The following is a 23,047-nucleotide window of genomic DNA, read 5'->3' as shown; positions in this document are numbered from 1 at the left end:
CAAACATTCCGCTTACAGCCAACTTACAGCTCACAGCTTACTCAAAGGTTTAGCGAATGTTCAGGAACTATTTATATTGAATTGGAATGCAGTGGAATAAACGAGTCGAGAAAAATAATTGAATCATAAAGTACGTCTTAAACAATATTAAATTGAAGTAAACTCCTGTATCTTTTTAGTTTGTGGTTTTGACGTGCTTTGGATTCTTCTGAAAATTAATCTATTTATATAAGATGCTCGTTTTGGGTCAGACCAATAAAATGAGCAATTAAAGTCAGGTCAAGGATACTCGTAAGTATTTATGTGATTCAACAGACAACTACATTTTCTTAAACTCGTAACGTGTCGTCTCAATAAATGCTGGACAAGTGTCTCCTTCCGAACGAGGGAGGGGTTAGGCCTTGTGTTCAATAATTACATACTTACGTGTATTTCAAATCAATCAAAGGCAGAGTAGTGATCATGTTGTGGAACGCCAAAAACGAAACAAAAGAATAAAACAAAATCTTAACACGGCATAGAAAAGTTTTTTTTGAGAAGTACTTGAAAATATTTAAACTAAAAGACTAACCGATTCAATAGCTTTCTCGAGGCGGTATATTTCTTCCTGGAGTAAATGAAGCGTCCCAGTCTTGCCCCGGTGACGCGCAAATGCCGCAGCACAAGCACTATGTATGCTATTCACCCAGTTTTCAAGCTCCACCTAGGAGATAAATATTACGATAAAACCTTATTGAAAAGCAATATCACTTCCAAGTTGGAAACTGGAAAACGCAACACAGCTGAAAGTGTCGCACAACATACCAAAACTTCGAAAACGGAAGATAGTCTTAAAAGTTTTATTGCCTTATTCATGCTACACCTGAGCCCTCGAAGAAAGATAAGTGACATTTTAAGCCAAATTTATTTGTTTACAAGATGAGTCAGCGGGGACCTCTTAAGAACTATTAAGAGTCAGTAAATCTGTTTCTACGAAATATGGCTACCGTTTTTAAATAATTAACAATTTAAATTCAAGCAGTTATGAATATGTTCAACATTTTACACCATTATTTTAAAACTAAAACTTAAAAAAAAACTTGAAGCTACGAGTATCAGTTTAAAACTTAATTGTAAATATCCCTCTATATTTCTGCATCTTGACACTGAAAAATATTATTATTATTTCCGGCTACGGCATGATATATTTATGTACTTATCACCCGCGTTTTACGCCGTAGCATGTATCTATGTCCAAGTAGTATTTGGTTAGATTTATTCCTCAAAGGTTCCGTCCTATCATCCTTTTCAAATTGTTGTGGTAAATTCGAAATGTGGATCTTCAAAACTTCCTGCAGTTCTATGCATCGGTATTTTTAATAGGAATGTATTCCGACTTCATTACAAAATAACAATTTCACATTAATCCTAAAACTCTTTCTGTAATTACAGAGCAGCTGTTGTTGAGTAAACAACATATTAAGCAAATGGTTTTGTACAGCATCTACTATCGATCATACTGTCCTCTTTTGCAATATAAAGATCTGGCTTGTTAAAATGGCTGCTGAGAGTCTAATTTTCCGCCAATGTGGTTATTGATCACTTTCATAAAAGCTTTATAAAGATTAGAAAAACCACTCAGCTTATTATTTTGTAATTATGGACATCTTTTTATTAGCGCTGTATAAAATGAAATTGAGATTTGGATTTACGAATTTCATATCAGTCACACACAAAAACTAAGATCTAAAAAGAGAGTGATGTTATTAAACAAAAGCTTACTATATTAAAGATTATAAATTATATCTAAAAAAGGTTAACTTCAGTACGTAAACTGATAATATGTAGATAACAAAGGTAGCTTACCTGGCATGGAGCTTGGAACAAGTATGCATCACCAAAGGCGGTGCTCAAGCAGAAGATGTAATCGCGTTTCGGGTGCTCAGGTATTGGCTGCATGATGGCTCCGTCTACGATGATGAGGTGCTTAGGAGCGGCCTCTACCGAGCGGCCCTCACGAGAATCACATGGGTAGAATAACAGAGTAGTGCCTTTCAAGCACACCCAATAGCCCTTCCATCCACGTTTACGTGCTAATTCAATTTGATGTTTCTTACGTAGCAGCCATTTCTTTACGCTCAAGAACCTGTGTGGGATAACAAAATTAAAATACAGATGGTTGTTAATTTCGCAATGGATTGTGTGTGAAGTATGATCACATCATGATGACAGAATATTAGTTTACACTAATAATTTTATTTTTTGCAATTATTGATGTACAAAGTAAGTACGTTCAAGTTATAAAATATGATAAACAATGTTTTCATAAAAAGATAGATGTAAAAAAAATTGTCAGCTTACAACGTTCATTTTGCGTAATTAACATTTCAGTAGTTTTGCGTCGCCGTCCGCATCGGTATGTCTGAATTAAACAAACGTCGATTTTTTTGCTTACATCACAATCAAAGTTACGATACTCCGAGAGAAAGAACAAACACGGCATAAATTTAATTACGTTTTGGTGGATTACAAAAATATTGGCTTATTAATGTTTATTATAAGGAGTGACGTTATTCATAACAAAATGAATAATAGAACTGCAAATTAAGCAGCTTTATTAAGTCCAAAGCAAAATTAGCGTTTCAGTCATCACTCTTCACTAAATAATAATTATAATGAATGCTTTTGAGAATCAATTACGATGGATTTTGATTTACTTTCATACATTTCTGACATAAATTTATGTGCGCGTTTAGTGATGTTGGAGTCCGCGTAAACAATAGATTTGCAAGACTATGTGGCATGTTAAGTATGTATAGTGTTTGGTATCATCTTGTCTGCGTGTTCCATACGTTTACGACGTTGAATGGGTCACGGCTAAGATTTCCCTCCGGTCATTTGGAATTCATGGAAGAGGAATTGTAGCCTCAAGGAACATAAAGGACGCCGTAGGCTTTTCCTAATAGAGACTAGGAGCTGCGACCGACGGCACATGAACACACGATGTCATCTTTCTTTCCCTCGCTTCTTGTTTTACTCGCATTTATTAAAACTTCTTGAAAGGAGTTGGTAGACAGGTATTAATACTGAACCTTTGTCTTCGTGCAGACACTAAAGTGCATCGATGTGAACAATGAAAAGATGTTGAATATGAACGTTGTCGGAGCGTGAGAGTCGTTTAATAGAAGCTTAGATATTGTTTTCTACTGAGAATATTACATCCTCGTATAAGAGCAATAGATATTTGTAATAATATATTGCTAGCCTTGCTTATCCCTGAACTATTTCTTTGGCAAACAAATACTATTGATTCTATAACAAATATATTAATATTAAACCAAATGAATGTATTACAAATATATATTTGTTCATTTACATACTATTCTATATATTGCGTAAGTAATACAATAATATTCTAAGATTTAATACAGTGATCGCTTTGAAATATTATATCTCATAACTAACTCATAATATATTACGCCCATATTCATGAATAGATTAGGTAGATATTATATTAGATATTTTGTGCCAGAAATACCCCTGATATCTCGAAATTATACATCTACAAGAGGTATTCTAAAATAAGAGAAAGAAAGTCTTAGTTGTGAATTATAAACAGATACTTTGGATTTTGAAAAAGTTACATTGATTGTTAAATATTTGCTTTTTCAATTATTTCTACCACAAATTAAAATATGTGTAGTAGAAGTTACTATAAACACAGAATTACCAAAATAAATAAACTATTTGTAATCAATTAATCCTTCACAAGAGTATAACAAAAGAAGAAGCAAATGCTACAAAAAATCGTCTCATAATATGAACAAAGCTGAGTTATAACTCATCATTAATTAATTCCAATATTTTAGTAGGGATACAGAAGTTATAATTTTGGTAATTAAGAATCTCATTATAACAAAATTAAACGAAATGCCATTTTGACATCTTTTAATTTTCATTTCAGTTTTCCGTGATCAATGTTTGTGTGTAATAAGAAATATTTTAGTTATTATAAATGTGATAATTATTATCTATCTTAATCTCTGTAATATACACAAAGTAATCCAGTAAGACTATTTAGAAAACTTTAATAATAACATGTCACACAATTCTATGACATAAAAGATTCATTTATATGAAACTTTCTTATGTTATATTGTGTGAAGTGTAGGTTTTTATGTTGTGTACATTTTGCCGTACTTACCCGGCTTTTCTCACAGCCCCCGTGCAGTTGAAGGAGGCAGCTGCGGCGCCAGTTTGTTTTCCCTTGTAAGGAGAATTCATCGCGCTCTCACCAGGATCCTCTTCGTCGGATACTGCCGTTGTTAGCGACATTCGATCATCATCCGAAATCTAGGGCAAATTGACAAAATTGTTAAAATGTATTCTTTCTTTAAGAATATTTATGAATTATTATTCATATTTGCGGTGCAAAAATTACTTTGCTTGTAATTAAGATAATGGATAGGGAAATTCTCATTCTACTGATTGTTACCATGTCGTCATTTTCATAAATATTGCATCGATAGTATTTGTACATTTCGAAGGAAGGAAAAACTTCCGTTTCTATAGAGAGTCGCACATAATAACAATTATGTTCTTAGGTAGAGTTCAACAGCGGCGGAATGACTTACAAAATAAGATGCAAAAAAGTCTGCTCAGACGTCATTTAAATCTGCCGCAAACAACATAAGTTCAAGCTCGGATACTTTCTACATTTACAGTGTAACGCAGTTTTCACCCCCAGACCACCCTCGTTTCCACTTTTGAAAATTGTTACCTCGCCTCTCAGGTATGTAGCTAGGTGCACAGCAGCGGCGCAAAGCACAGGAACAAGTGCTAAACGAGACTTATATTTCTTTATCTAAAATTTATTTCTTGGGTGTTAACATCTCCCTAATTTTATATTAATATTTATTTAGCGTTTCATAACTATGGTCAAATATTTAAGAATATATTTAAATGTTTCTAAAATTATACACTACAGCTTTTGTACAAATAGCGGTATTTCATATTATATGAAACAATCGTTTTGAGTTTCAGTTTTAACATACTCAAAGGAATTTATCAATCTATTAGAGAATAAGATATGCTCCCTATTTCTCAAAGACGAATGTAATAAATACTGTTATTGTATAGTTAATAGTAGATGACTTTTGTTTGAATATCATTTAGTTACGTTATTATTGGATCATTTTTTATTTGGAAAGTTGGCGTAGAGAATAATTTGTGTTATCACATATTTTTATCAGTAATAATAACATCGTAGATGTCTTGCGCTTTTAATCACAACACAATATAACAAGGAAAGAGTTGCTTTGAGGCGCATGCGGGCCGCGGTAGCGCGCTCTCGGCTCGATGACTCTTGACGCGGCGCTGCGCCCTCGCCACCGCCTTTCACAAGAAAAAAGAAGAATATGTGCCTCTACATCTTTATAAAATTTATTATAATTGAGTCGGGGTCTCCCTGTGTGCCACAACACAAGCTATGCTGTTTATTAAATGTGAAGAAAAATAAATTACAACATGTAGTAACAATACATAGTTATTAGCAGACTATGTAGAAATATAACTTTACATACAGTTTTTTTTTATTCTTTATTTATTTAGGGGCATTTATCCAATAATCGAACTGGACCATGCCAGTCCCATTATAACCTAATTCTATATTATCTTACTTAATAACTGCTACATAAATATTTATATAACCTAATGTCCACCTCGGAGAGAGGTTCCGACAATATACTGGAGAATACTCCTAAATTATTACTGTTTCTTCCCACAGATTCATTAGTTTATATCCAGTAATAATTAAAAGTTATTGTAATGGGATTTAAAAATTGTTACTGTTGGTACGTATCTGTCCAAAGAAAAGGTGATATTAAAAAAATCCGTAGTTGCAAACAAACTACGAGTAGCTGTTCCGACGCGACGTTGTGAATCATAGAATCTCACCGAATTCAATTGCATTTATTATTAGTTTATTTTTCACACCCCAAAGTATGCTACAGGAAATTTCTGTTTGTATATAGATTAATATAATACTTAATTGTACCTCGCTCAGTTAACTGGGATTCGCAACTCTGGAATAAACTTTTACTTGGATATAGTTGCGCGCTTTAGCTACATAGTTCAATAATGGGTAACTGCGCCCGACGTTCAAGTTATAGATGATAACGAGGCCGTTTGCTAGATGGATTGATGGATAACTTATACTTAACTTATGGGTGTTTTTGTATTATGAGTGAGTGTATACCTTTACATCTTAATCATTATAGAAGAACTTTCATAAATTATATAATACGCACCAAATATGCACCAAATCCATGAAAAATAACATTATATACGGGTAAAATGTATAAACGCAAACAAAGAATACAGAACAATAAATTAATGTTGAAGAAAACAATACTCACAAAGGCTATATAAAACTCAAATAGAGTAAGAAAATAAAAGGCCTCATTAGCAAAAAGGAAATTGCAGTTTCCATTAAGAGGAAACTAAAATAAGGTCAAAATGTTAGGTATCTTAACTGGTTTTTCTTTTGGAAAATTGGTGTCACGTCAAGAAATTTTCTCGAATCAAATAATAAGTAGAGCTGCATCAATTTAGAAAGTTTACATTTGATATTCAACAAAATAAATTAATTTAGTATCTCACCTTTCTTAGAAATGCTTCATTGCACGTTTGTGCTGTTCCTTTCCAGTGGTAATGACGAAATCGGACGTTTCCTAGAAGTTTTGTTCCGTGCAAGATCGATACTTCGTACACAATGCGTCGAATGTTAAGTACGTCGGTGCGTTTCTTGTACTTATGCAGTTTACGTCTTCTCACGATGCGTTCATCAGGTTCCGAGTATTCACCTGTACTGGTAAGTCCTTCCTCGGCAGCCCAAGCACTTAGTACGCTTTCTATAAAGCTGAACAGCTGCTGTACATTCGGCTCTAATTTACTGGGTATATAGAGATAAGGCGATACGGTCTTTTTGGGAACGATAGCTTTGTCATCGGGCTCATCATCGGGCGGGGGAGCTACATCATGATAGGGACAGTTGTGAATCTTATGATGATGGTGATGGTGATGATGATGCTTAGATTTACGTTTCGGGTCCTTTGACACTGAACCGCCGCCGCCCTCCCCTTTATCCGCATTTTCGCCGCCGCTCGAGTGTGAGTCACCGCTGCGTTCTCTGCGTGGCTTCGGTCGACCGTTCGACGTTAGCGCCACTAAAGCTCCAGCCGCCAGGCAGCAATGGTGAGCAACACAGCAGAAGCGAGCATCGCCTTTGCGAAGACCGGTGTGTGCTTTATGACAAAAGGAAACATCTGGCACTCTCGCCCCAAGTGCAGCTAAATGTGCTCGGTCGGCGCAAACTTGCATCAATAGATTCTCCCCAAAGTGTACAGTCTTGTGTCGCCGGCGACGGATTTGCATTACGGTCCCGCTGCCAGCCAGTGAGGGAGGTGCTGACACTGAGGCGGGTTTGGTGCGGGGCTCGAGCGCGCGCGCACATCGAGGCGGCGGCGCACGGTGCGTCTCCACCATCATTGGCGAGGAGCGGCGTCAGCGGCCGGCGCGCGAGCGTCACCTCATCCCGCACCCACCACACTCCACTACGATTCTCGTCCTCTTACACCCCACTCTCGGTAATGTCGTTATCGTTTTATCTTGCACATTATATGAATAATTTAGTCATATTAAAATGCATTTTGGTTATTTTCTAAGTAACAATTAGATTTAGCACTTTTAACTATATAAGTGGTCTAAACACAATCAACAATTATTTTTTTCAACATGATTTATTTTGTATATACCTATCGTTCATTATGTAAATACTATTTTTGTGTGATGTTTGAGGCAGTTATTGTTACAATTAAAGAGAGTCTCAGTGTTTAATATTACATTTAGTCGGGTGCAAAAGATGTCTAGTTACAAACGAAAAACAGAACATAAAATGATAAGTAAGTACCTAAGTAAATAGGTAGGCGTCGGTAATAGAATTCCGATAAAACGCTGCGTTTGAAGTGGCTTGTTCCCGGCATGCGGCAGAGACGTTAACAAGCTGTCACAATAATTGTTTACCAGATATATTTTTTATAATTGAGTGATAGAGTTTTTGTGTTAATTTTGATTTTTTCCTACTTGCTCGGAATTATTAAAGTTTATGTGTACTAAGTAATAGGTAATCTCCCTAAAGCCCCGTTAGTATACACACATAAATTCGCACTGAAAAGATTGTGCGATCTATTATCTTAACTAAATATAAGTTGAGCATATTCACGGTATGAAAGTGATGAATCTTTCTGTAGTTTGGTAGCGTTTTAATTACGCTAATAGCCAGCGCGAACTTTTCCAAGTGAAGTAGGGCGTGACACACCACAGCAAAGCGACATCGTGTTGGACGATGGAATGTATGGTTTTGTGAACCAAATCAATGTACGTACTATATCATATTAATGTATTAATATAATGCATTGGAGAAAGTAATTAATCATATTTGATTAATGATATGAAAGAATATAGTAGTTTGGTAACTTGTAGTACAGTGTTTTGAAAAGGCAATTATGTATAGTGTTTCAATTATTATGAACACAATATAAACTAAATATGGCATATAAATAACGAAAGGTGTCCATCATTGTTTTGTTACAATATTTTTGTTCCTTTCATACGGGAAATATATTTGAGTTGAAATCCAACAGAAATATGTCAAGTTGTATACAATACGAGCTCGTACACTAGATGAGTTTGGGTTGAAACATTTAAACTTTAAATAGATAGGTATGTACCTATTCAAATTGCAAAACTATTTCTATTTTAATTTGCATATTTTGCCAATGTGTCCGCTATTGAGACTGTTCTGAAAATTAATGTGTTACGATTATTTATTTAATCTTTGAACAAAGCCATCCCAGCCAAATCATTTGAAAATAAGCAAAAAGCGGGACGTTAACGGCTTTTAATTTCCAACTGGATCTGATAAATTGCTCTCGTTAAGCCATTACCTCCTATTTGCTATTTTTATTATTTGAGATTCATGGCTGATGGAATTTTCTTGCCATAAATCGTTTCATCCACTGCCGGAGATGACTTTTAATCCGTATGATGTATCAAACATTACTTACAGAGAACATTTGCCGTTTTTCTGTTGTCTAGATTAGGCAAAACGTTAGCGTTGCCACGTAATGACGGCTATCAAACCCCGCAAATCTAACTAATTACCGAAATTCTTATATCAGTTAGAAGAGTATTCGAGTGATCTGAAAGTTAAGATATTTAATAGCGAGGACCGTCCAATTATATTTTTGCCCTTTCCTATAAGTTGTTATTGGTTACGCATTTAGGATCTAGCTTTCTTTATATTACTTACAGGATTATAGTTAATTTTACGGTTTACTCAAACAAATATTAAATATTTTTGACTTATGCAGTATATTACGGCATAATAAATGAAGTAGTTAATGAATTATTTTATTTTTTTACAAAATATCTAATCAAAATGATTCCGCCTTTAGATGTTCAATTAAGTGTCCATTTAAATACAACAAAAGATAGTTAAAAAAAAATAGTTTTGCAACATCAAAAATTTAACTATCTACCTTTGTTTTTATTGCCTAAAAATGCCAGCACTCTATTCAGAACTGAAATAAAATATTGTAACACTTTGTTAACAAAATAATTAATATTATGAGCAATATCAAAAAGTTTTTTGTGATGTACTTATTTTATCTCTTATTAAGAACTTCAAATGTAAAGGCACGTCACTATAAAATAATGATATTGTATTCTGTAAATCAACATTCACAAACATTGCAACATAGTGTCACGCCGACCGACGGCGATGTGAACTTCTTCATTTTATTTTACCTAAAAACAACAATTACTTCATTTTGGCATTATTGTAGAACTACGGGTTTAGAGATTCACATAAAACATTATGCATTATTGAAATTGCATTCAATGTTGAATTCACTAAGCAATTATGGATTTCGAATGAGTCACCGCAACTGCGTGGACGTTTTCATCCAAGCGCCCTGCATTGCGCCAAATTCAGATTGGTTTGATTCTATTTGTTCTTTTAATTGGAACAACAACGACAAGCGTGACCTGCAATCATATTTTTTGCGGCAATTTTCAGTAAGTTCGCAATAAGCTTCGCTACATCTGTGTTGTTATCACGATCACTGTATAACAGTTTAATCATTGTTAAACAACAATATAATTCTTAATCACAACCTTAAATAACTGCCTTAACATCACATTTATAGTCATAAGAAAGATCAATTTTAGGTATCTGTTATTGAAATCATATTGTGTATGTGCACAAAATGCAATCGGATTTTTTCAACAAAACGTTAAACCTGTACTAGCTTTTAGTCGCGAGGAGAGGCGTACACATCACTTATGCACATTTTATAGAAATTGCAATCACGAGCATCTTCGGCCATTATCAAGTGTACAGAAAAGTCACGAGTCGATTTCTTTAAGTTAATAAATAAATAAGTTTTTTTGAGTTACATAACCGAGCACTAGGCACACACAGAACCGCTCCAACGCCCTGGCGGCCCTCGCTGCGACTGGATCCAGCACGCGTCAACGGAGGTTGGTCGCGATCGTCGAACTTCGTTACGATTCGGAATGAAACGATCGTAAGTCCTCGGGCGTTTTCGGAGCAAGCGCGCCTGCGGGCGGGCGGCGCCCGTGTGCCCCGCTTTGCCCGCCTACCACACGCTATAACAACCCACTGTTTAAATTTATTTCTGCTAAAATTAAAGGATATTGCTACAAGTACACAATACAATTGATACAAATTTGGCAAAGGTGAAATAAAATATAATAAATTGAGCACATACGTTATTAATATGGAGCCAAATGACTTTATTGCTTAATTCCAAGTATTAAAAAAACGGAATTAGGAAAAATAAGTAAGTAAAAGAACTTGGCCTGCAAAAGGAAGACTCATAAAACTCAATTCAAATCTAATTACATCTATCATAAGTTGTAACAAAGCTAAAACTTTTTACTTTCATAATTGTAAAAGTTGAGTTTGACATTTGAAACCAAATGTTTTTCGTTGTGTGTGGTAGGTTTAAAATTTATAAGAAAGAGTCAGCTTCTTTTTAATTTATCTGCTGACAAAATTGTTCTCTTATTATTAGTCATAACACATGGAGAAGCTTATAACTCATCCTAAGTAAACCTTTAATTAGTTTTGTCCGTGGTTCTTGATGTTAGTAATTCTTTAAGACATTTGGACTTTATTTTTAAGTAAGGCTTAGTAGGAAGGAGTCACTACTTGTGTTTAACTAAGATTGGTAACGAAAAATATGATAAATTAAAGGGAATTATTAAAAATCAATTATTTGTGTACTTGTCTAGGTCGAATAAATTTTTAGCGTGTATTGCTTGCATAATGTCGATAGATACAATGTCTTAATTATTTTAAATTAAGATAAACGAAAAGAATTCTAGGAAATAGAGCCACCTGGTTTAAACGAATATTAAGTACATAAAAGTAAAATGCAGACGAAGTTTTGCTCAGTGCCGGCTTAATCTAATTAGAGTACAACATAGCAGAACGTTATCGCGCGCCTGTCACGCTTCGCTACCGAGTTTTCCCACGCGGAAAATATTCTTGCCGTCTTCATGTTACGATGAAGAAGCAAAAAGACATAAAACGTGTGCTTTATATATCTACAATATACATCTATAAGTAGAGGTGAATGCACTTTGAGCGGTTATTTACTCTGGCTGAGATTAGTAGAGCACGCCATGGGACATTATTGATTGATATCAATTTTTCCGCCTTTGATGTCCCTCGTATATTTCGTTAATATCAACTCCGAACTACACGGCTACGGTCCGTTAGTGATAGTCGTCCATCATTTTTAATATTCGTTACCGTAGCGTAAAAACTGCAAAAAATAAGTTACCTCGAGGCAATTTTTACGTTTTGATAGCGGATTGTGTATTGAAGCAAATAATAATGTGTCTGGGGACGGGAACCACAGGGAGACACGGCGCCTCCCTTCTAATTCAGAACTTTAAGTATTTATTCATGTTATTCGGGAATTGTTTACAACTCACATGACTTACAACTTTTGCCTAGCATTTATAGTAACTATAACATATAAGATATAATATTATATATCAGTTACAAATTCGTATACAATCTTGACAGTTTAAAAGTGGAAAAAAACTGCTAGGTAGTTGTGTAGATTATAAAGTTTTTACGATAATGTAACAAACACGGACATATTATGTAAAACATCTCGTATAATCTAAATATCCGCTTAAACGAATAAACACCGATAAAACTTGTCATAATACTTACAAACATATTTAAAAGATTCTTTAAGAAGGGCAATTCAGTCTAGCTATTTACATTGAGATAGCCTACGGCATTGCTCTATTCCGGATGACGTTGCTCATATTGAAAGTATTTTCATTTTGCAGAAAGAGCTGTCTACCAGGGCAATATTCCTATTATATTCTAAAGTTGTAGGCGAATATTTGTCATATCTAATAATTTGTAATATGCGACGGCATGTAGCCTGTTTATGATTATTACGAGATAACAAACATCCGCATTTTAAATTTGACTAAAGTGTTCATAAATTAAACAATGTATGATTGTGTGCACTGAAATAAAAACGAACATATGCCACGCATAAGAAATACAGTTTTAATATAATCATTTAAGGTGAGAGTGGATTAAGCGCTCTGACTCATTTCGTAGATGAAGACCTTTATCAGTGAAACGAGTACGAGCGCCTTAAGAGCTTATTATTAGGGTTTCTGTGGTGTAGAACATTATCTAATACGACAGAGCGGCCGTTAGTCACATCTGTGTATTTCACCCGAACCTCGGGTTAGTATACGTTAAGTTTCCCTAATTCTTAATCCACACCTCAGGATATTATATTATCGTAATTTTAATTTGTATGTGTGTATAGAAATAATTATTGCCTTTAATACTACGTTTTGGCTTCCAACATGATGAATTGTGTATAGTTCTTTAACAAACGGGGATAATATTACAAATAATCTCTGAACTAAGAAATTTCATGACAAATTAATTACGAGTAAAATGCTTTTAGATTTATACGTATGACATAAATACAGGCATATCGCTCTTTCAAAATAATATTGGAAAATCTAACGGAGTCCCAGTGAAACAGTGAAAATCTTTGTTTAAGACTTTTACACTCTTGTTAGACAAAAAGTAAGCTAGAATGCCATATATTTTAAATAAGCGCAAGTGTGTCCAAAAGGTACTGAATAGTATAAGTACTTAGTGGTCACAATCGATTCTCACGGTTTCCGAGTCTCTCGTTATTTATACACCAAGTTTGAAAAGTTGGGAAGGTACAGAACAATCAAGTTTATTCTGAGGATTAGTTATTTAAAAGATAATAACTTAGTAATTTAAGTTTCTGTTTTAATCCGCTTCAAAATAAATAAATGTCACATCCATAGATTTATGACTGACATCAAATAATGTAGCAACAATTCAAAAAAAAAATTACAGTAATCTACCTTCCAATTCAAATCCGTATTAGCTATAGAGGCAATGAGATTCAATTGCGGCACTTCATTTCGATATGAATTCCAGGCCAGCGTGAAATCCTTTTGATTATTTTCTTTTTGTTTTATTTGGGAGAAGCACAGATCCGGCGGATCTTTTTGAACACATACATTTATTCACAATCATTGTACCTGCTTTGGATTGAAAAGGGTACTATAATCCCGTTGATTAGGTATTCTATCTTTAGTTTATTGCATAGGTTCGGAGAAGTAATTTATTTTCATAGATTTTATGTTAATTGCTACTGTTTAAACGCACAAAAATGTCAGTAGTATTTTCTTTTGGTTATAGGTTTTCTCATTCTTCCGCAATATTTCCTTTTTCTAAATATTACTCCTTCACAGACTTAATTGTTTACCGATCAATCAATCACATGCAGCCAATCGTTTGGCTAATAGTGTATTGTTTCAATAATAAGCGTTGTTCCTACTGAACTTATAACAATAAACTAACTTTTTAAATACATGTTTTCTAATACAATTTATGGGGTAATTTTATAAGCTATTCATAGAAATATTTTATCCACTTTTACCAATATAGGCCCTATCTATTGTAGCATAGTAATAAACTTACATGATACATATAGCTTGAAGTTGAACATAGAATAATTATAAGATTATGTTTCGCTCAATGTTAGGAAATAGATAAGTAACACTGAACATTTCCCGCTTAAATAATGATCGTTAATTTCAAGCCGAATCGGAAATCAAAAAAGAAAAATAAAAACAATTTAAAGGTATAATTATATTTTATTCTCTTTCGTATTTAGAACGATAACAAATAGTTTGGCGCATTTCATTCGAATTCGTTACCTTGCCAATTGTCACTATCTGTACTAATCTGCTGTGGGGTGAAGTAGGCAGAGCCAGAGCTTTAAATATCTCTTTACACAATTCGTTGAGTAAAGAATTTTACGTCATTTAAGAACACTATAATATTTCAGATTTAAAGCAATAAGTGAAATTCATTTCATCAATTAATCATCTAAAGAAATCGATCAGCTGAAATTTATTGAGCTAATCACCGAGAGAAATTAATTAGCTAAAATATTAGCAAATATTTTCGGCTTACTTAACGTTATATATTGAAATGAGAAAATGACGTAGAGAACAAGCAAAGTTAATGAATCATAAATTATTATCGCTTTTCTGGCTGAGCATCGCAATCAATTTAATTAACCTCCTACCTTTTCAAATTTATCGTACTAAATTTAGATCGCAGGTGTGACTAAGCTTTTATCAACTAATGTAATTAATATATTGGCGAGTCATGAAATAGCGAGTAAAGTAAGTGTATTAAGATAATGTCAAAAGTCTTCAAAATCAGATATTGGATAGCTTTTATTTGCAGTAAAAATCCATAACTACAACAGGTTTCGTCCTTGCTTCAATACGTTGGAGATAATTGACCTAGCAAACGAACCAAGAGTACGTTACAAGAGGATAAATGGCGTTGACGGTAGAGCGCAGGCGTAAGGCTTTTACAGGTCCCCCGCCTGCTTACCGCGTCCCGCCTAGCGCCCGGCCCGCGCTACCGTTGCTGACGCCAATGCACGTATCAAGTCGAACCGAGCAGAGCATGATGCGACATCGATGCGAGCGACCGGCCGCCTTCGCCATTGCAATCAGCGTTTACAGGCCCTGAGGCAATTGCACTGCGCGTTCGTGTCCTCAATTTGATTTCAAAGTCCACCTATGACTTCCAATTGAGGACAGATCACTAAGACAAACATTATAGCTAAGCAACAGTAATGTAAATCGAAAGATGTATTATGCGTATTTCGATTTAGTTTTATTCCGGAAACCCTATTTCAATAATAAAATCCTGATAATATGAAGTTACTTCTCAGTACTGTAAATATTTTCCCAGATATTTATCCAAATGTGATTGAATATCAAATACGTATTTCCTTAATATGTAGCGTGTACGCCGTTTATTTAGAAACTCTTTTTTTCATACGAGCTTTTATTCTTCAGAACCCGAAAAGGGAAAGAAAGTATTTTCACACACATTGCCGGTGGGCTGGTATAAAATAAATAGCAACAATATCAGATGAACCACTTTCACGTAATAGCTCTCAAATGTATTTTTATACGAAGAGCCTTTAGGAAAAGGAAATGCTGTTTTTCTTATATCACTATAATTACAGTTAGGAACTGTTATAGTTCGAGAGATCTTGATCCTCTAAGGTCATATAATATTCTGCTATACCTAAATAGTTCAAGCCATTGCTGGTTGTAAATGTTCTTATTATGAACACAATTTATTCACTTATGGATGTATCTGGCAAGTAAGCACTTAAAAAAATGCATGATGGGACTCGGAAAACTACAATGGTATTTTTTTAGAAAACAGCTTTTTAAATAAGTTTCGCTTACTAAAATTTATCGCATAAGCGACCTGTTCTTATAGATATCAAATTTTGTTGAGGGGTTTAAAATACCCTCAAAGTTAACAATTATCGGTGTAAAGATAATTAATTCATCATATGTATACGAATAGACTACCAAGTCTATTTTTGCTGTTGTTGTTTATAATATTTTATGGAATATGTTTTATTCTACTCGTACCTGATAATCTCGATACCGGTGGCCACGAATAATTTTCAAATTGATTGCATGATCAATATTTCAGATCAAAAGAAAATACCAGGACCCAAAAGGCTTACGCTAAGTACTTACCGCCATGTCATACGTAGAAGAGTTTAATGAATGTAACTTACCTGTAACAATAAAGTTTTATTATTAACTCCGTCTAGAATTCTTAGTAATATTAAGGAAAATCGGGAAACAAAGTAACCAATTTTTTGTAGAAAGAAATATGCCGACTGTTGTTTTATGGTCACGTCTAAAAGCTTCCACAACAAATGGGGTTTGCATTACCTACAATATATAGCCCGTCTTCAACGTATTACATGCTTCCTGCGGATATACATCATGTTGAGCTATTTTCCCGACCATTTATTCAGTCACTGGCGAAAAATGTTTTATATTTGCCTTGAAGGCGCTTATAAATGTAAGTGATATTAAGTAAACAATTCAAGTGTTATTTGTGTGTTGAATGAAGATACATTTACTATTTATGTGAGGAAAAAGCGTCACATTTCTTGCGAAGGACGGATTGGGTATATTATTACTGTACTTAATCTGAATAAACTTGATGTTAACAAATGTTGTTTGATACGTAATGTGCCTGAAAACCAGTTTGAGTTATGCCAGTCGTTAAGATCGGAGGACACTGTTGGGACCCTTTGTTTCAGGGGGCTTTCATACCCATTCCAAGGCTATATTCTACACATTCGATTCGACAACCGAACTTATTTGGTGCATTTCCAATTTCAAATATACATTTAAGGCATGAAAAAGATTGCGCCGGGGTCTTTTTATGTTTACTTATTTTGTAATAGTATACATTTAAAACATCATAATACAAATCAGGGACAATAATATGTCATTTCAAGTTAGATGGTTTGCAGAACATAGGTACCAGGAGCAACTACTTATATTATTAAAAATGTGAAAGTACTCTCACACACAAATATATTTTGTTAAAATAAAAGCAGAGGTGCGCAATTTGAATAAAGAAACGAAGTGAACAAAAATGTCGTAGATACACAATAAGAATTTCACTTCCAACCCTTTTTTATTCAATTTGTCCGTAGGGCCTTTTGAAATAATTATACTCATCAGAATGTATAAACCGGAAAACACATGGGACGGGTCGGCTCTCGCTACGAAAGAAGCGGGATCAATAGAAACTCGACCCTGACACGATTTACAGTGGCCGTACCTTCGCGGCCGCGTTCAAGAATAAACATTAGGCCTTCAGTATCCCATTACAGTGAAACAGGGGGTGGGCGCGAAACAAACTATAAATAACGCATGTTGCGATGGAATGTATGGAAATATATGTAAGCAAGTTTTATTCATAAAAATGACAGGACAAGAAGGTATCAAGTCACCATGCATGCTTTTTATCTAGATAAGGAAGTACAAGCTCTCAGGAAATCAATTTAAATATATTCGTTTTGACATCTATTTTATTGTTTATTACAAAATCATAATACTGCTAAGCGATTACGTTGTGTCGCTGCGTTGTCGTAGCTACTGCTAGATTGTTGTAACAGTAAACTTCGTTGAAAATCACTGAGATGAGACTGAAATACTACTGAAATATTTAAAAAGTTTTGAATAAGAATCTAGTAGAAACTGAGCATCTAATAAGTGAAACAATAGCATAGTAATTATAACAATACCTTCAGAAATACTGCTTTCTTAGATTTGATGGCCCCCATGCAACTTATAGTGCAAACATTTCAATGTTTTTGTCGCTTAGCGATTCTTACGATGTAATATACCGATATCTACTTAAATATTTGTTTATAAATAATCATAACCAACATTAGTAAATATTTGCGCGTCAAAAGAATCTATTTTTATCGCTAAAGAGTAATCTTCTTACAATATAAACTTAATAACATTGAACACTCTAAGAGTTACAATAAAATATATGTATTTACTTTATATTGGCAGTTTTAGAAAATACCTACACACAGAGGTCAACATTCATTATCAAGACGAAATATCACAGGTGGATCAAGCGATATACAGGCAGGAACTCTACTTAAGTAATAACATGTTATATATTAATCGAATTAAATAACTCCTAATAGTTAATGGAATATGGAACATGTATAAACGTCAACAATTCACTCGTACAGTAGGCCTTTGAATTGACTTCACTGAAACACGCAGGATATGTTTATAGACAAAATACGTATTTCCACAGCAGTTCTCTTTTGCTTTAAAGTTTAGCTACAACAACCATCGAATTTAAAATTTATAATCGCCGCTAAACGTAGCGAGGTCGACGCAACTCTTCTTTGTCCGTGCACTTGACAGTAAAAGCTTTGTATTTACACAAACAAAACGTCTCAATTTTCGGTTCAAAGTTCTTCTTCGCGACATTCGACACGACTATTTTGTGACGAATTTAAACGTTTCGAACCCACGATTGGTTTCTTTTCATTATGTTACAAGTGAGAGAAGTTAACCTCAAAATAATATTTTTAATACTACGTTCAGGATACGATTGGAGGAGCCCAGTGCGCAGCGTCGCGCGCTGCGCTGCATTCGCGCAGGCTCCGCCGATTACCTCCGAGCTCGGGCGAACCTCCCAGATCTCGCTCTTCGAGAGCATCACTATTTCATTTGTTCGGCTTATGTATCTATCTTTTACATAACTACCGAATCCTACGTATTTATATCATTCGTGAAATGCAGACAAAAGAAAGCTTTTCCTGAGACGTACTCGTATTTAGGTTTATGTGCTCATTCGTACAACATTAACATTACTTACAGTCGAGTTATTAATGTTAAATAATATACATGTGAACTTTCCATTGATGTCGAAGCATTTTATTTATTTTGCTGTTGTAAGAAAAATGCTTACCTACTGTAATAGTATTTATGTAAATATGTTACGTCACTGTTTCCTTCGATTAAAACATAAAGAAAACAATTTCATTATGCGACATCGTACCATAAAACACTAAATTTAATTCCAACGCCAGTTTGTTTAACATAATATATTATAGATTATCTTCAGGTGTAAGATTCATAAAGCTTTAAAGAAGTATTTTGACTGAATTTTAATACCTTAATGTAGACATTACTTTGAAGTAACGATATAATGGGTAATTTATTAAACTCTTAGGGAGATCTTGCTAAAATAAAGGAGGTATTAGAGGAATCGTTGACATCCCGGGGCGAATTTATGAAAATAATGTTAAAGATATTTTCTTTTTGGAGAATCACTGATCAATAACGTTGTATCATTGCTCTACGTTAAACTGAAATAACATCTACGAGTACTAAAACACATCATGCCCGTTTTTCAAAACTTAACGAACGTAGCTACGACATAAATGTAAAATTTCTTTAGCAACCGAAATTCGAAGGATTAGTGACAGTTTACGATATACGATGATTTGATTAAAATAATTATCATGGTAAGCCAAATATAAGTATCTACTATGATTGATTACTTGTTAGTGTTACAATTCATTGATGTCAATGCAAAAGGGTTGAGTTGTTCTTGCTTTAATTATGTGAGTTTTGCATTAAAAAATGTAACAACGCTGAATTTGGGTATATTGATATTAAATATGACAATGTAATAATATGTTCGTGGGGAGGTATTTGACGTCATGGTATTATTATTAAAGGGTCGGAAGTCTTGATGGACACTCGAATACGGCTACCGAAGCTCCCGTAGGTTCCTGTTCACACATTCATCGTAATTACCGGAGCAATTACACTGAGTAAAAATCTCTTTCAACGTGACCTCTGTTCCCAGAAGGTTTTATCAAGTTTCTTTTGAAGATTTCCCTGCCCTTCACATTTTAACGATTGGACCCTTCGTGCTTTAATATCAAAACTTCGTTGTTAATTATTGTTGAGTACATAATTACACAAAACATGAATTGTAAACTGTATTAAAATTAAATGCAGGAAGTTGTCTTTCTTATGCATTCGTTATTTACTAGTAAATGATTAAATAATTTACTGTGTAATGCTGGACACAGTTTTTAAAAATAATTAGATAGAAAGGTTTGTTTTTAAATAACTGTTAGAAGCCTTAAAATATGGACAACGATCAATATTAAGGATGTAGTGTTAAAATAAATTATAAATATTAGCTTTTAAAAAAGCTTTCTTAATTTCAACATTTGTTTTGCTAATCTACTTATATTTTTTTCAAAAACAGATTTCATAAACTCACAAAGAACAATACAATTATTTTATAAACATACCCAAACCTACCTTTGATATTATTTACTAAAAGAAGAATATCAAAACAAGTCACGTAAAACCAAGACGATGTATGCACATAAACCAGGTATACATATAAACTAAGTGCTTACCTCACTTGATGTCAGGTAACATATCCGGGAATCAGTGCTGTCAATAGATGCTTGTTGAACAATTCCATAGCGTGTTGACTCACGATCGCTTGTGTACTCCGAACGAACGCTATCTTGCCTGTCGAAAACACCCCTGGAACAAAGGCTAATGTTTAACTTCCCTTACTTGATTAGGCTTGTTCTTCTTCGCAAGGTTTCCAATTAATGATGGAAATAACGGCCCCTCGGATATTTATTTTTCTTTTGCAGCCTATCCAAATCTGATGCTATTTAATTAAAAATTAATTGAACGGAAACGGGCTGCAAGAGTATAGCAATTATAGCTACAAGTATATTTTTAATATATAATTTATTGGTATAATGATAAATTAATCTTTTTTTTCGCGTTACCTATTCTTCTACTTAATAATAATGGCATCCTATGGCGATGACGTAGCAATATAAGCGTATGCATAATAATAATAAATAATGACATCATTCTATGTTACTACACGTCGAATTGATTTAACTTTTGAACTTATTGAAGTTATTCGTATTAAAAACTTTTCAACCTAATGAATTATTAAAAATGGACCTGTCAAGGGGCATCAAAATCCGTTCATTCCATTTCACATCGGCTCTGATAGACAGTCAGTAATGAGAACTTCATTTGGACTCGGATTTCACTGCCAATCCTACTGGTTGACACGAATTGTAAATGAGCATCGATTTCGAAAGGTCGTTGATATTTAATGCTTAAATGGTTAGCCTAGAAAGCCTAGAGCCGCTTAAATCTATTCAGTAGATTTCAATTAATGACTGCATAAATCTTAACTGTAAATACCAGTATTAAAAGTACAAGACGCTTTTTGTTCTTAAGGGTCTCCTATACACATAAAGATGTACTATAATAATAAGAAACGTGAGTAAATGTTAATTACACTAATTAAGTAGTAAACGTACCGTTGTTCTAAGCTGTCCGCCCTGGTGCTTCTGTAGCCGGAGTCAGGAATGCTGTCGTTATGTCGGAGACTGGGGAGGGAGTCCCAGGGAGAGCGGCGAGGCCCGGGCGGTGGGACGCCGCGCCACCCGTCTGAGTGACGGTACCAAGCTGCTCGGGCAGATTCACCGATGCATGAAGCGCAACGGGACGTAGCAGCGAAACTGCATAAAACGTAGATTATTGTACTACCACCTTTGACAGTTGGAGTGCTAGCGTTAATTAATTTTACTCAAATGTAACAAGATTATGTTTTCAAGCGATGGAATACCTCAAGTCCGCTTTTCCACAAATTAAAATCGTTCACCTTCAACAACATTTTACAGAGTTGAGATAAAATTCTGATATTTAAATAAAAAGAAGGAAGATTGATAAAGCATAATAAAAATATTTCCATTAAAAATTGCATCCATCTGTTATTTTTGGTTAAAACAATAGAACGATACAAAGTAAAAGTTCCGTTTTCCAAGCCTCACATAAATGAAAAATAAACAACCCGTCCAAAGTTAAACTAATTTGAAATGGACGTTTGCGACTGGTCCGATGGGATTGGAAGCTATTCTTCCATGTCAGATTAAAGGCTTCAGTTTTAGAATCCGTTACGAGGTGCAATTTTTACCCATTAGGGCCTGTCTTTTATTAGTAATGAACAACTTTATGTTTAATGCTTTTTAACTAAATAAATATATACCGCATAAGTGTAGTTAATATATTATACGGGTAAGTCTTCATAAGAGGTATAACGCGAAAGTAATTTTATGAAACAACATAATTATTTAGGGTTTAAGGATTTTTGTTTGTCATATATCTGGCTATACCTACTAATGAACGTCAAACGACATCTAACACTAAGGTATTTAAATGTTGTATTCTATTAACAACTGGAATAATTATTTAAACATATTGTATATATAAAATAAGCTTTATACTATACTTACTCGTATTTTACAATAAAGCAAAAACTTTAATATAATTTTCAACGTTTTTTTCATCTTCCAATCATCTAATAAGATTCGTCTCCCAGACTTAATATTCTTATAGACCTCGAGGAATAGGATTACGGATCGTGAAATTGTGTAATAATATCAAAAGCATCATAAATTATTGTCGGCCCTTCAGTAATAATAAAATTGCTTGCTTCGCGAATGGCTAATTCTGTCCCAAGAGTATACCCTGGAGCATACGTGACTTGAGGAAAACGATAACTTGGAAAATAATTGTGCCGTACGATCAATAACTAACCCTAGTTACGCGTACAATAGTTTATACCGGACGACAAATCAACTTACCGATACAAGTAGCTCTTCTCATCGTGTATTTAATTCTGATTTTATTTACAGACTTCCTCGTCATTTCATTTTATTAATACATATTTACGTTTGTATTCAAATTGTTGTCTCATTTTGCGGAAAAGGACCTGCTTAAATCCGATGTTGGGCAGAAAGTAAAATAACAAGTTATTGTATTCATTAAGCGTGTAAACTATTTCTTGACAAATCTATGTTTATTCACGCTACAATAAATCACCTATTCCGCTACATTCTTCATCTAGTCTAAAATAAAACATTTTTAATAA

The 23,047-nt window shown here is 34.1% G+C and overlaps 1 protein-coding gene across 21 annotated transcripts in view; it reads right to left on the bottom strand.

Annotated features, from left to right (window-relative positions):
* sif (guanine nucleotide exchange factor still life) overlaps positions 1 to 23,047 on the bottom strand; it is an 83,170-nt gene that overhangs the window by 23,313 nt on the left and 36,810 nt on the right. For 19 of the 21 annotated variants that reach the window (XR_012959489.1, XM_076114469.1, XM_076114470.1 and 16 more), the window contains 5 exons: positions 21,435 to 21,635; positions 20,493 to 20,625; positions 4,184 to 4,332; positions 1,846 to 2,125; positions 572 to 703 (listed from right to left, as the gene is read on the bottom strand). Coding sequence is in view for 20 of the 21 variants with exons in the window: in XM_076114469.1 (XP_075970584.1) it covers positions 572 to 703; positions 1,846 to 2,125; positions 4,184 to 4,332; positions 20,493 to 20,625; positions 21,435 to 21,635 (895 nt within the window). In the remaining variant the exon portion in view is untranslated. Of the gene's footprint in view, positions 1 to 571; positions 704 to 1,845; positions 2,126 to 4,183; positions 4,333 to 6,639; positions 7,726 to 20,492; positions 20,626 to 21,434; positions 21,636 to 23,047 lie in introns of those variants that run through there. The other 2 variants (XM_076114485.1, XM_076114489.1) reach the window with 2 other exon arrangements.

This window comes from Anticarsia gemmatalis, chromosome 5, assembly GCF_050436995.1.
Source record: "Anticarsia gemmatalis isolate Benzon Research Colony breed Stoneville strain chromosome 5, ilAntGemm2 primary, whole genome shotgun sequence".
Lineage (NCBI taxonomy): Eukaryota > Metazoa > Arthropoda > Insecta > Lepidoptera > Erebidae > Anticarsia > Anticarsia gemmatalis.
Note: the sequence above shows the minus strand (reverse complement) of the source record. Positions and strands in the feature narration are given on the sequence as shown.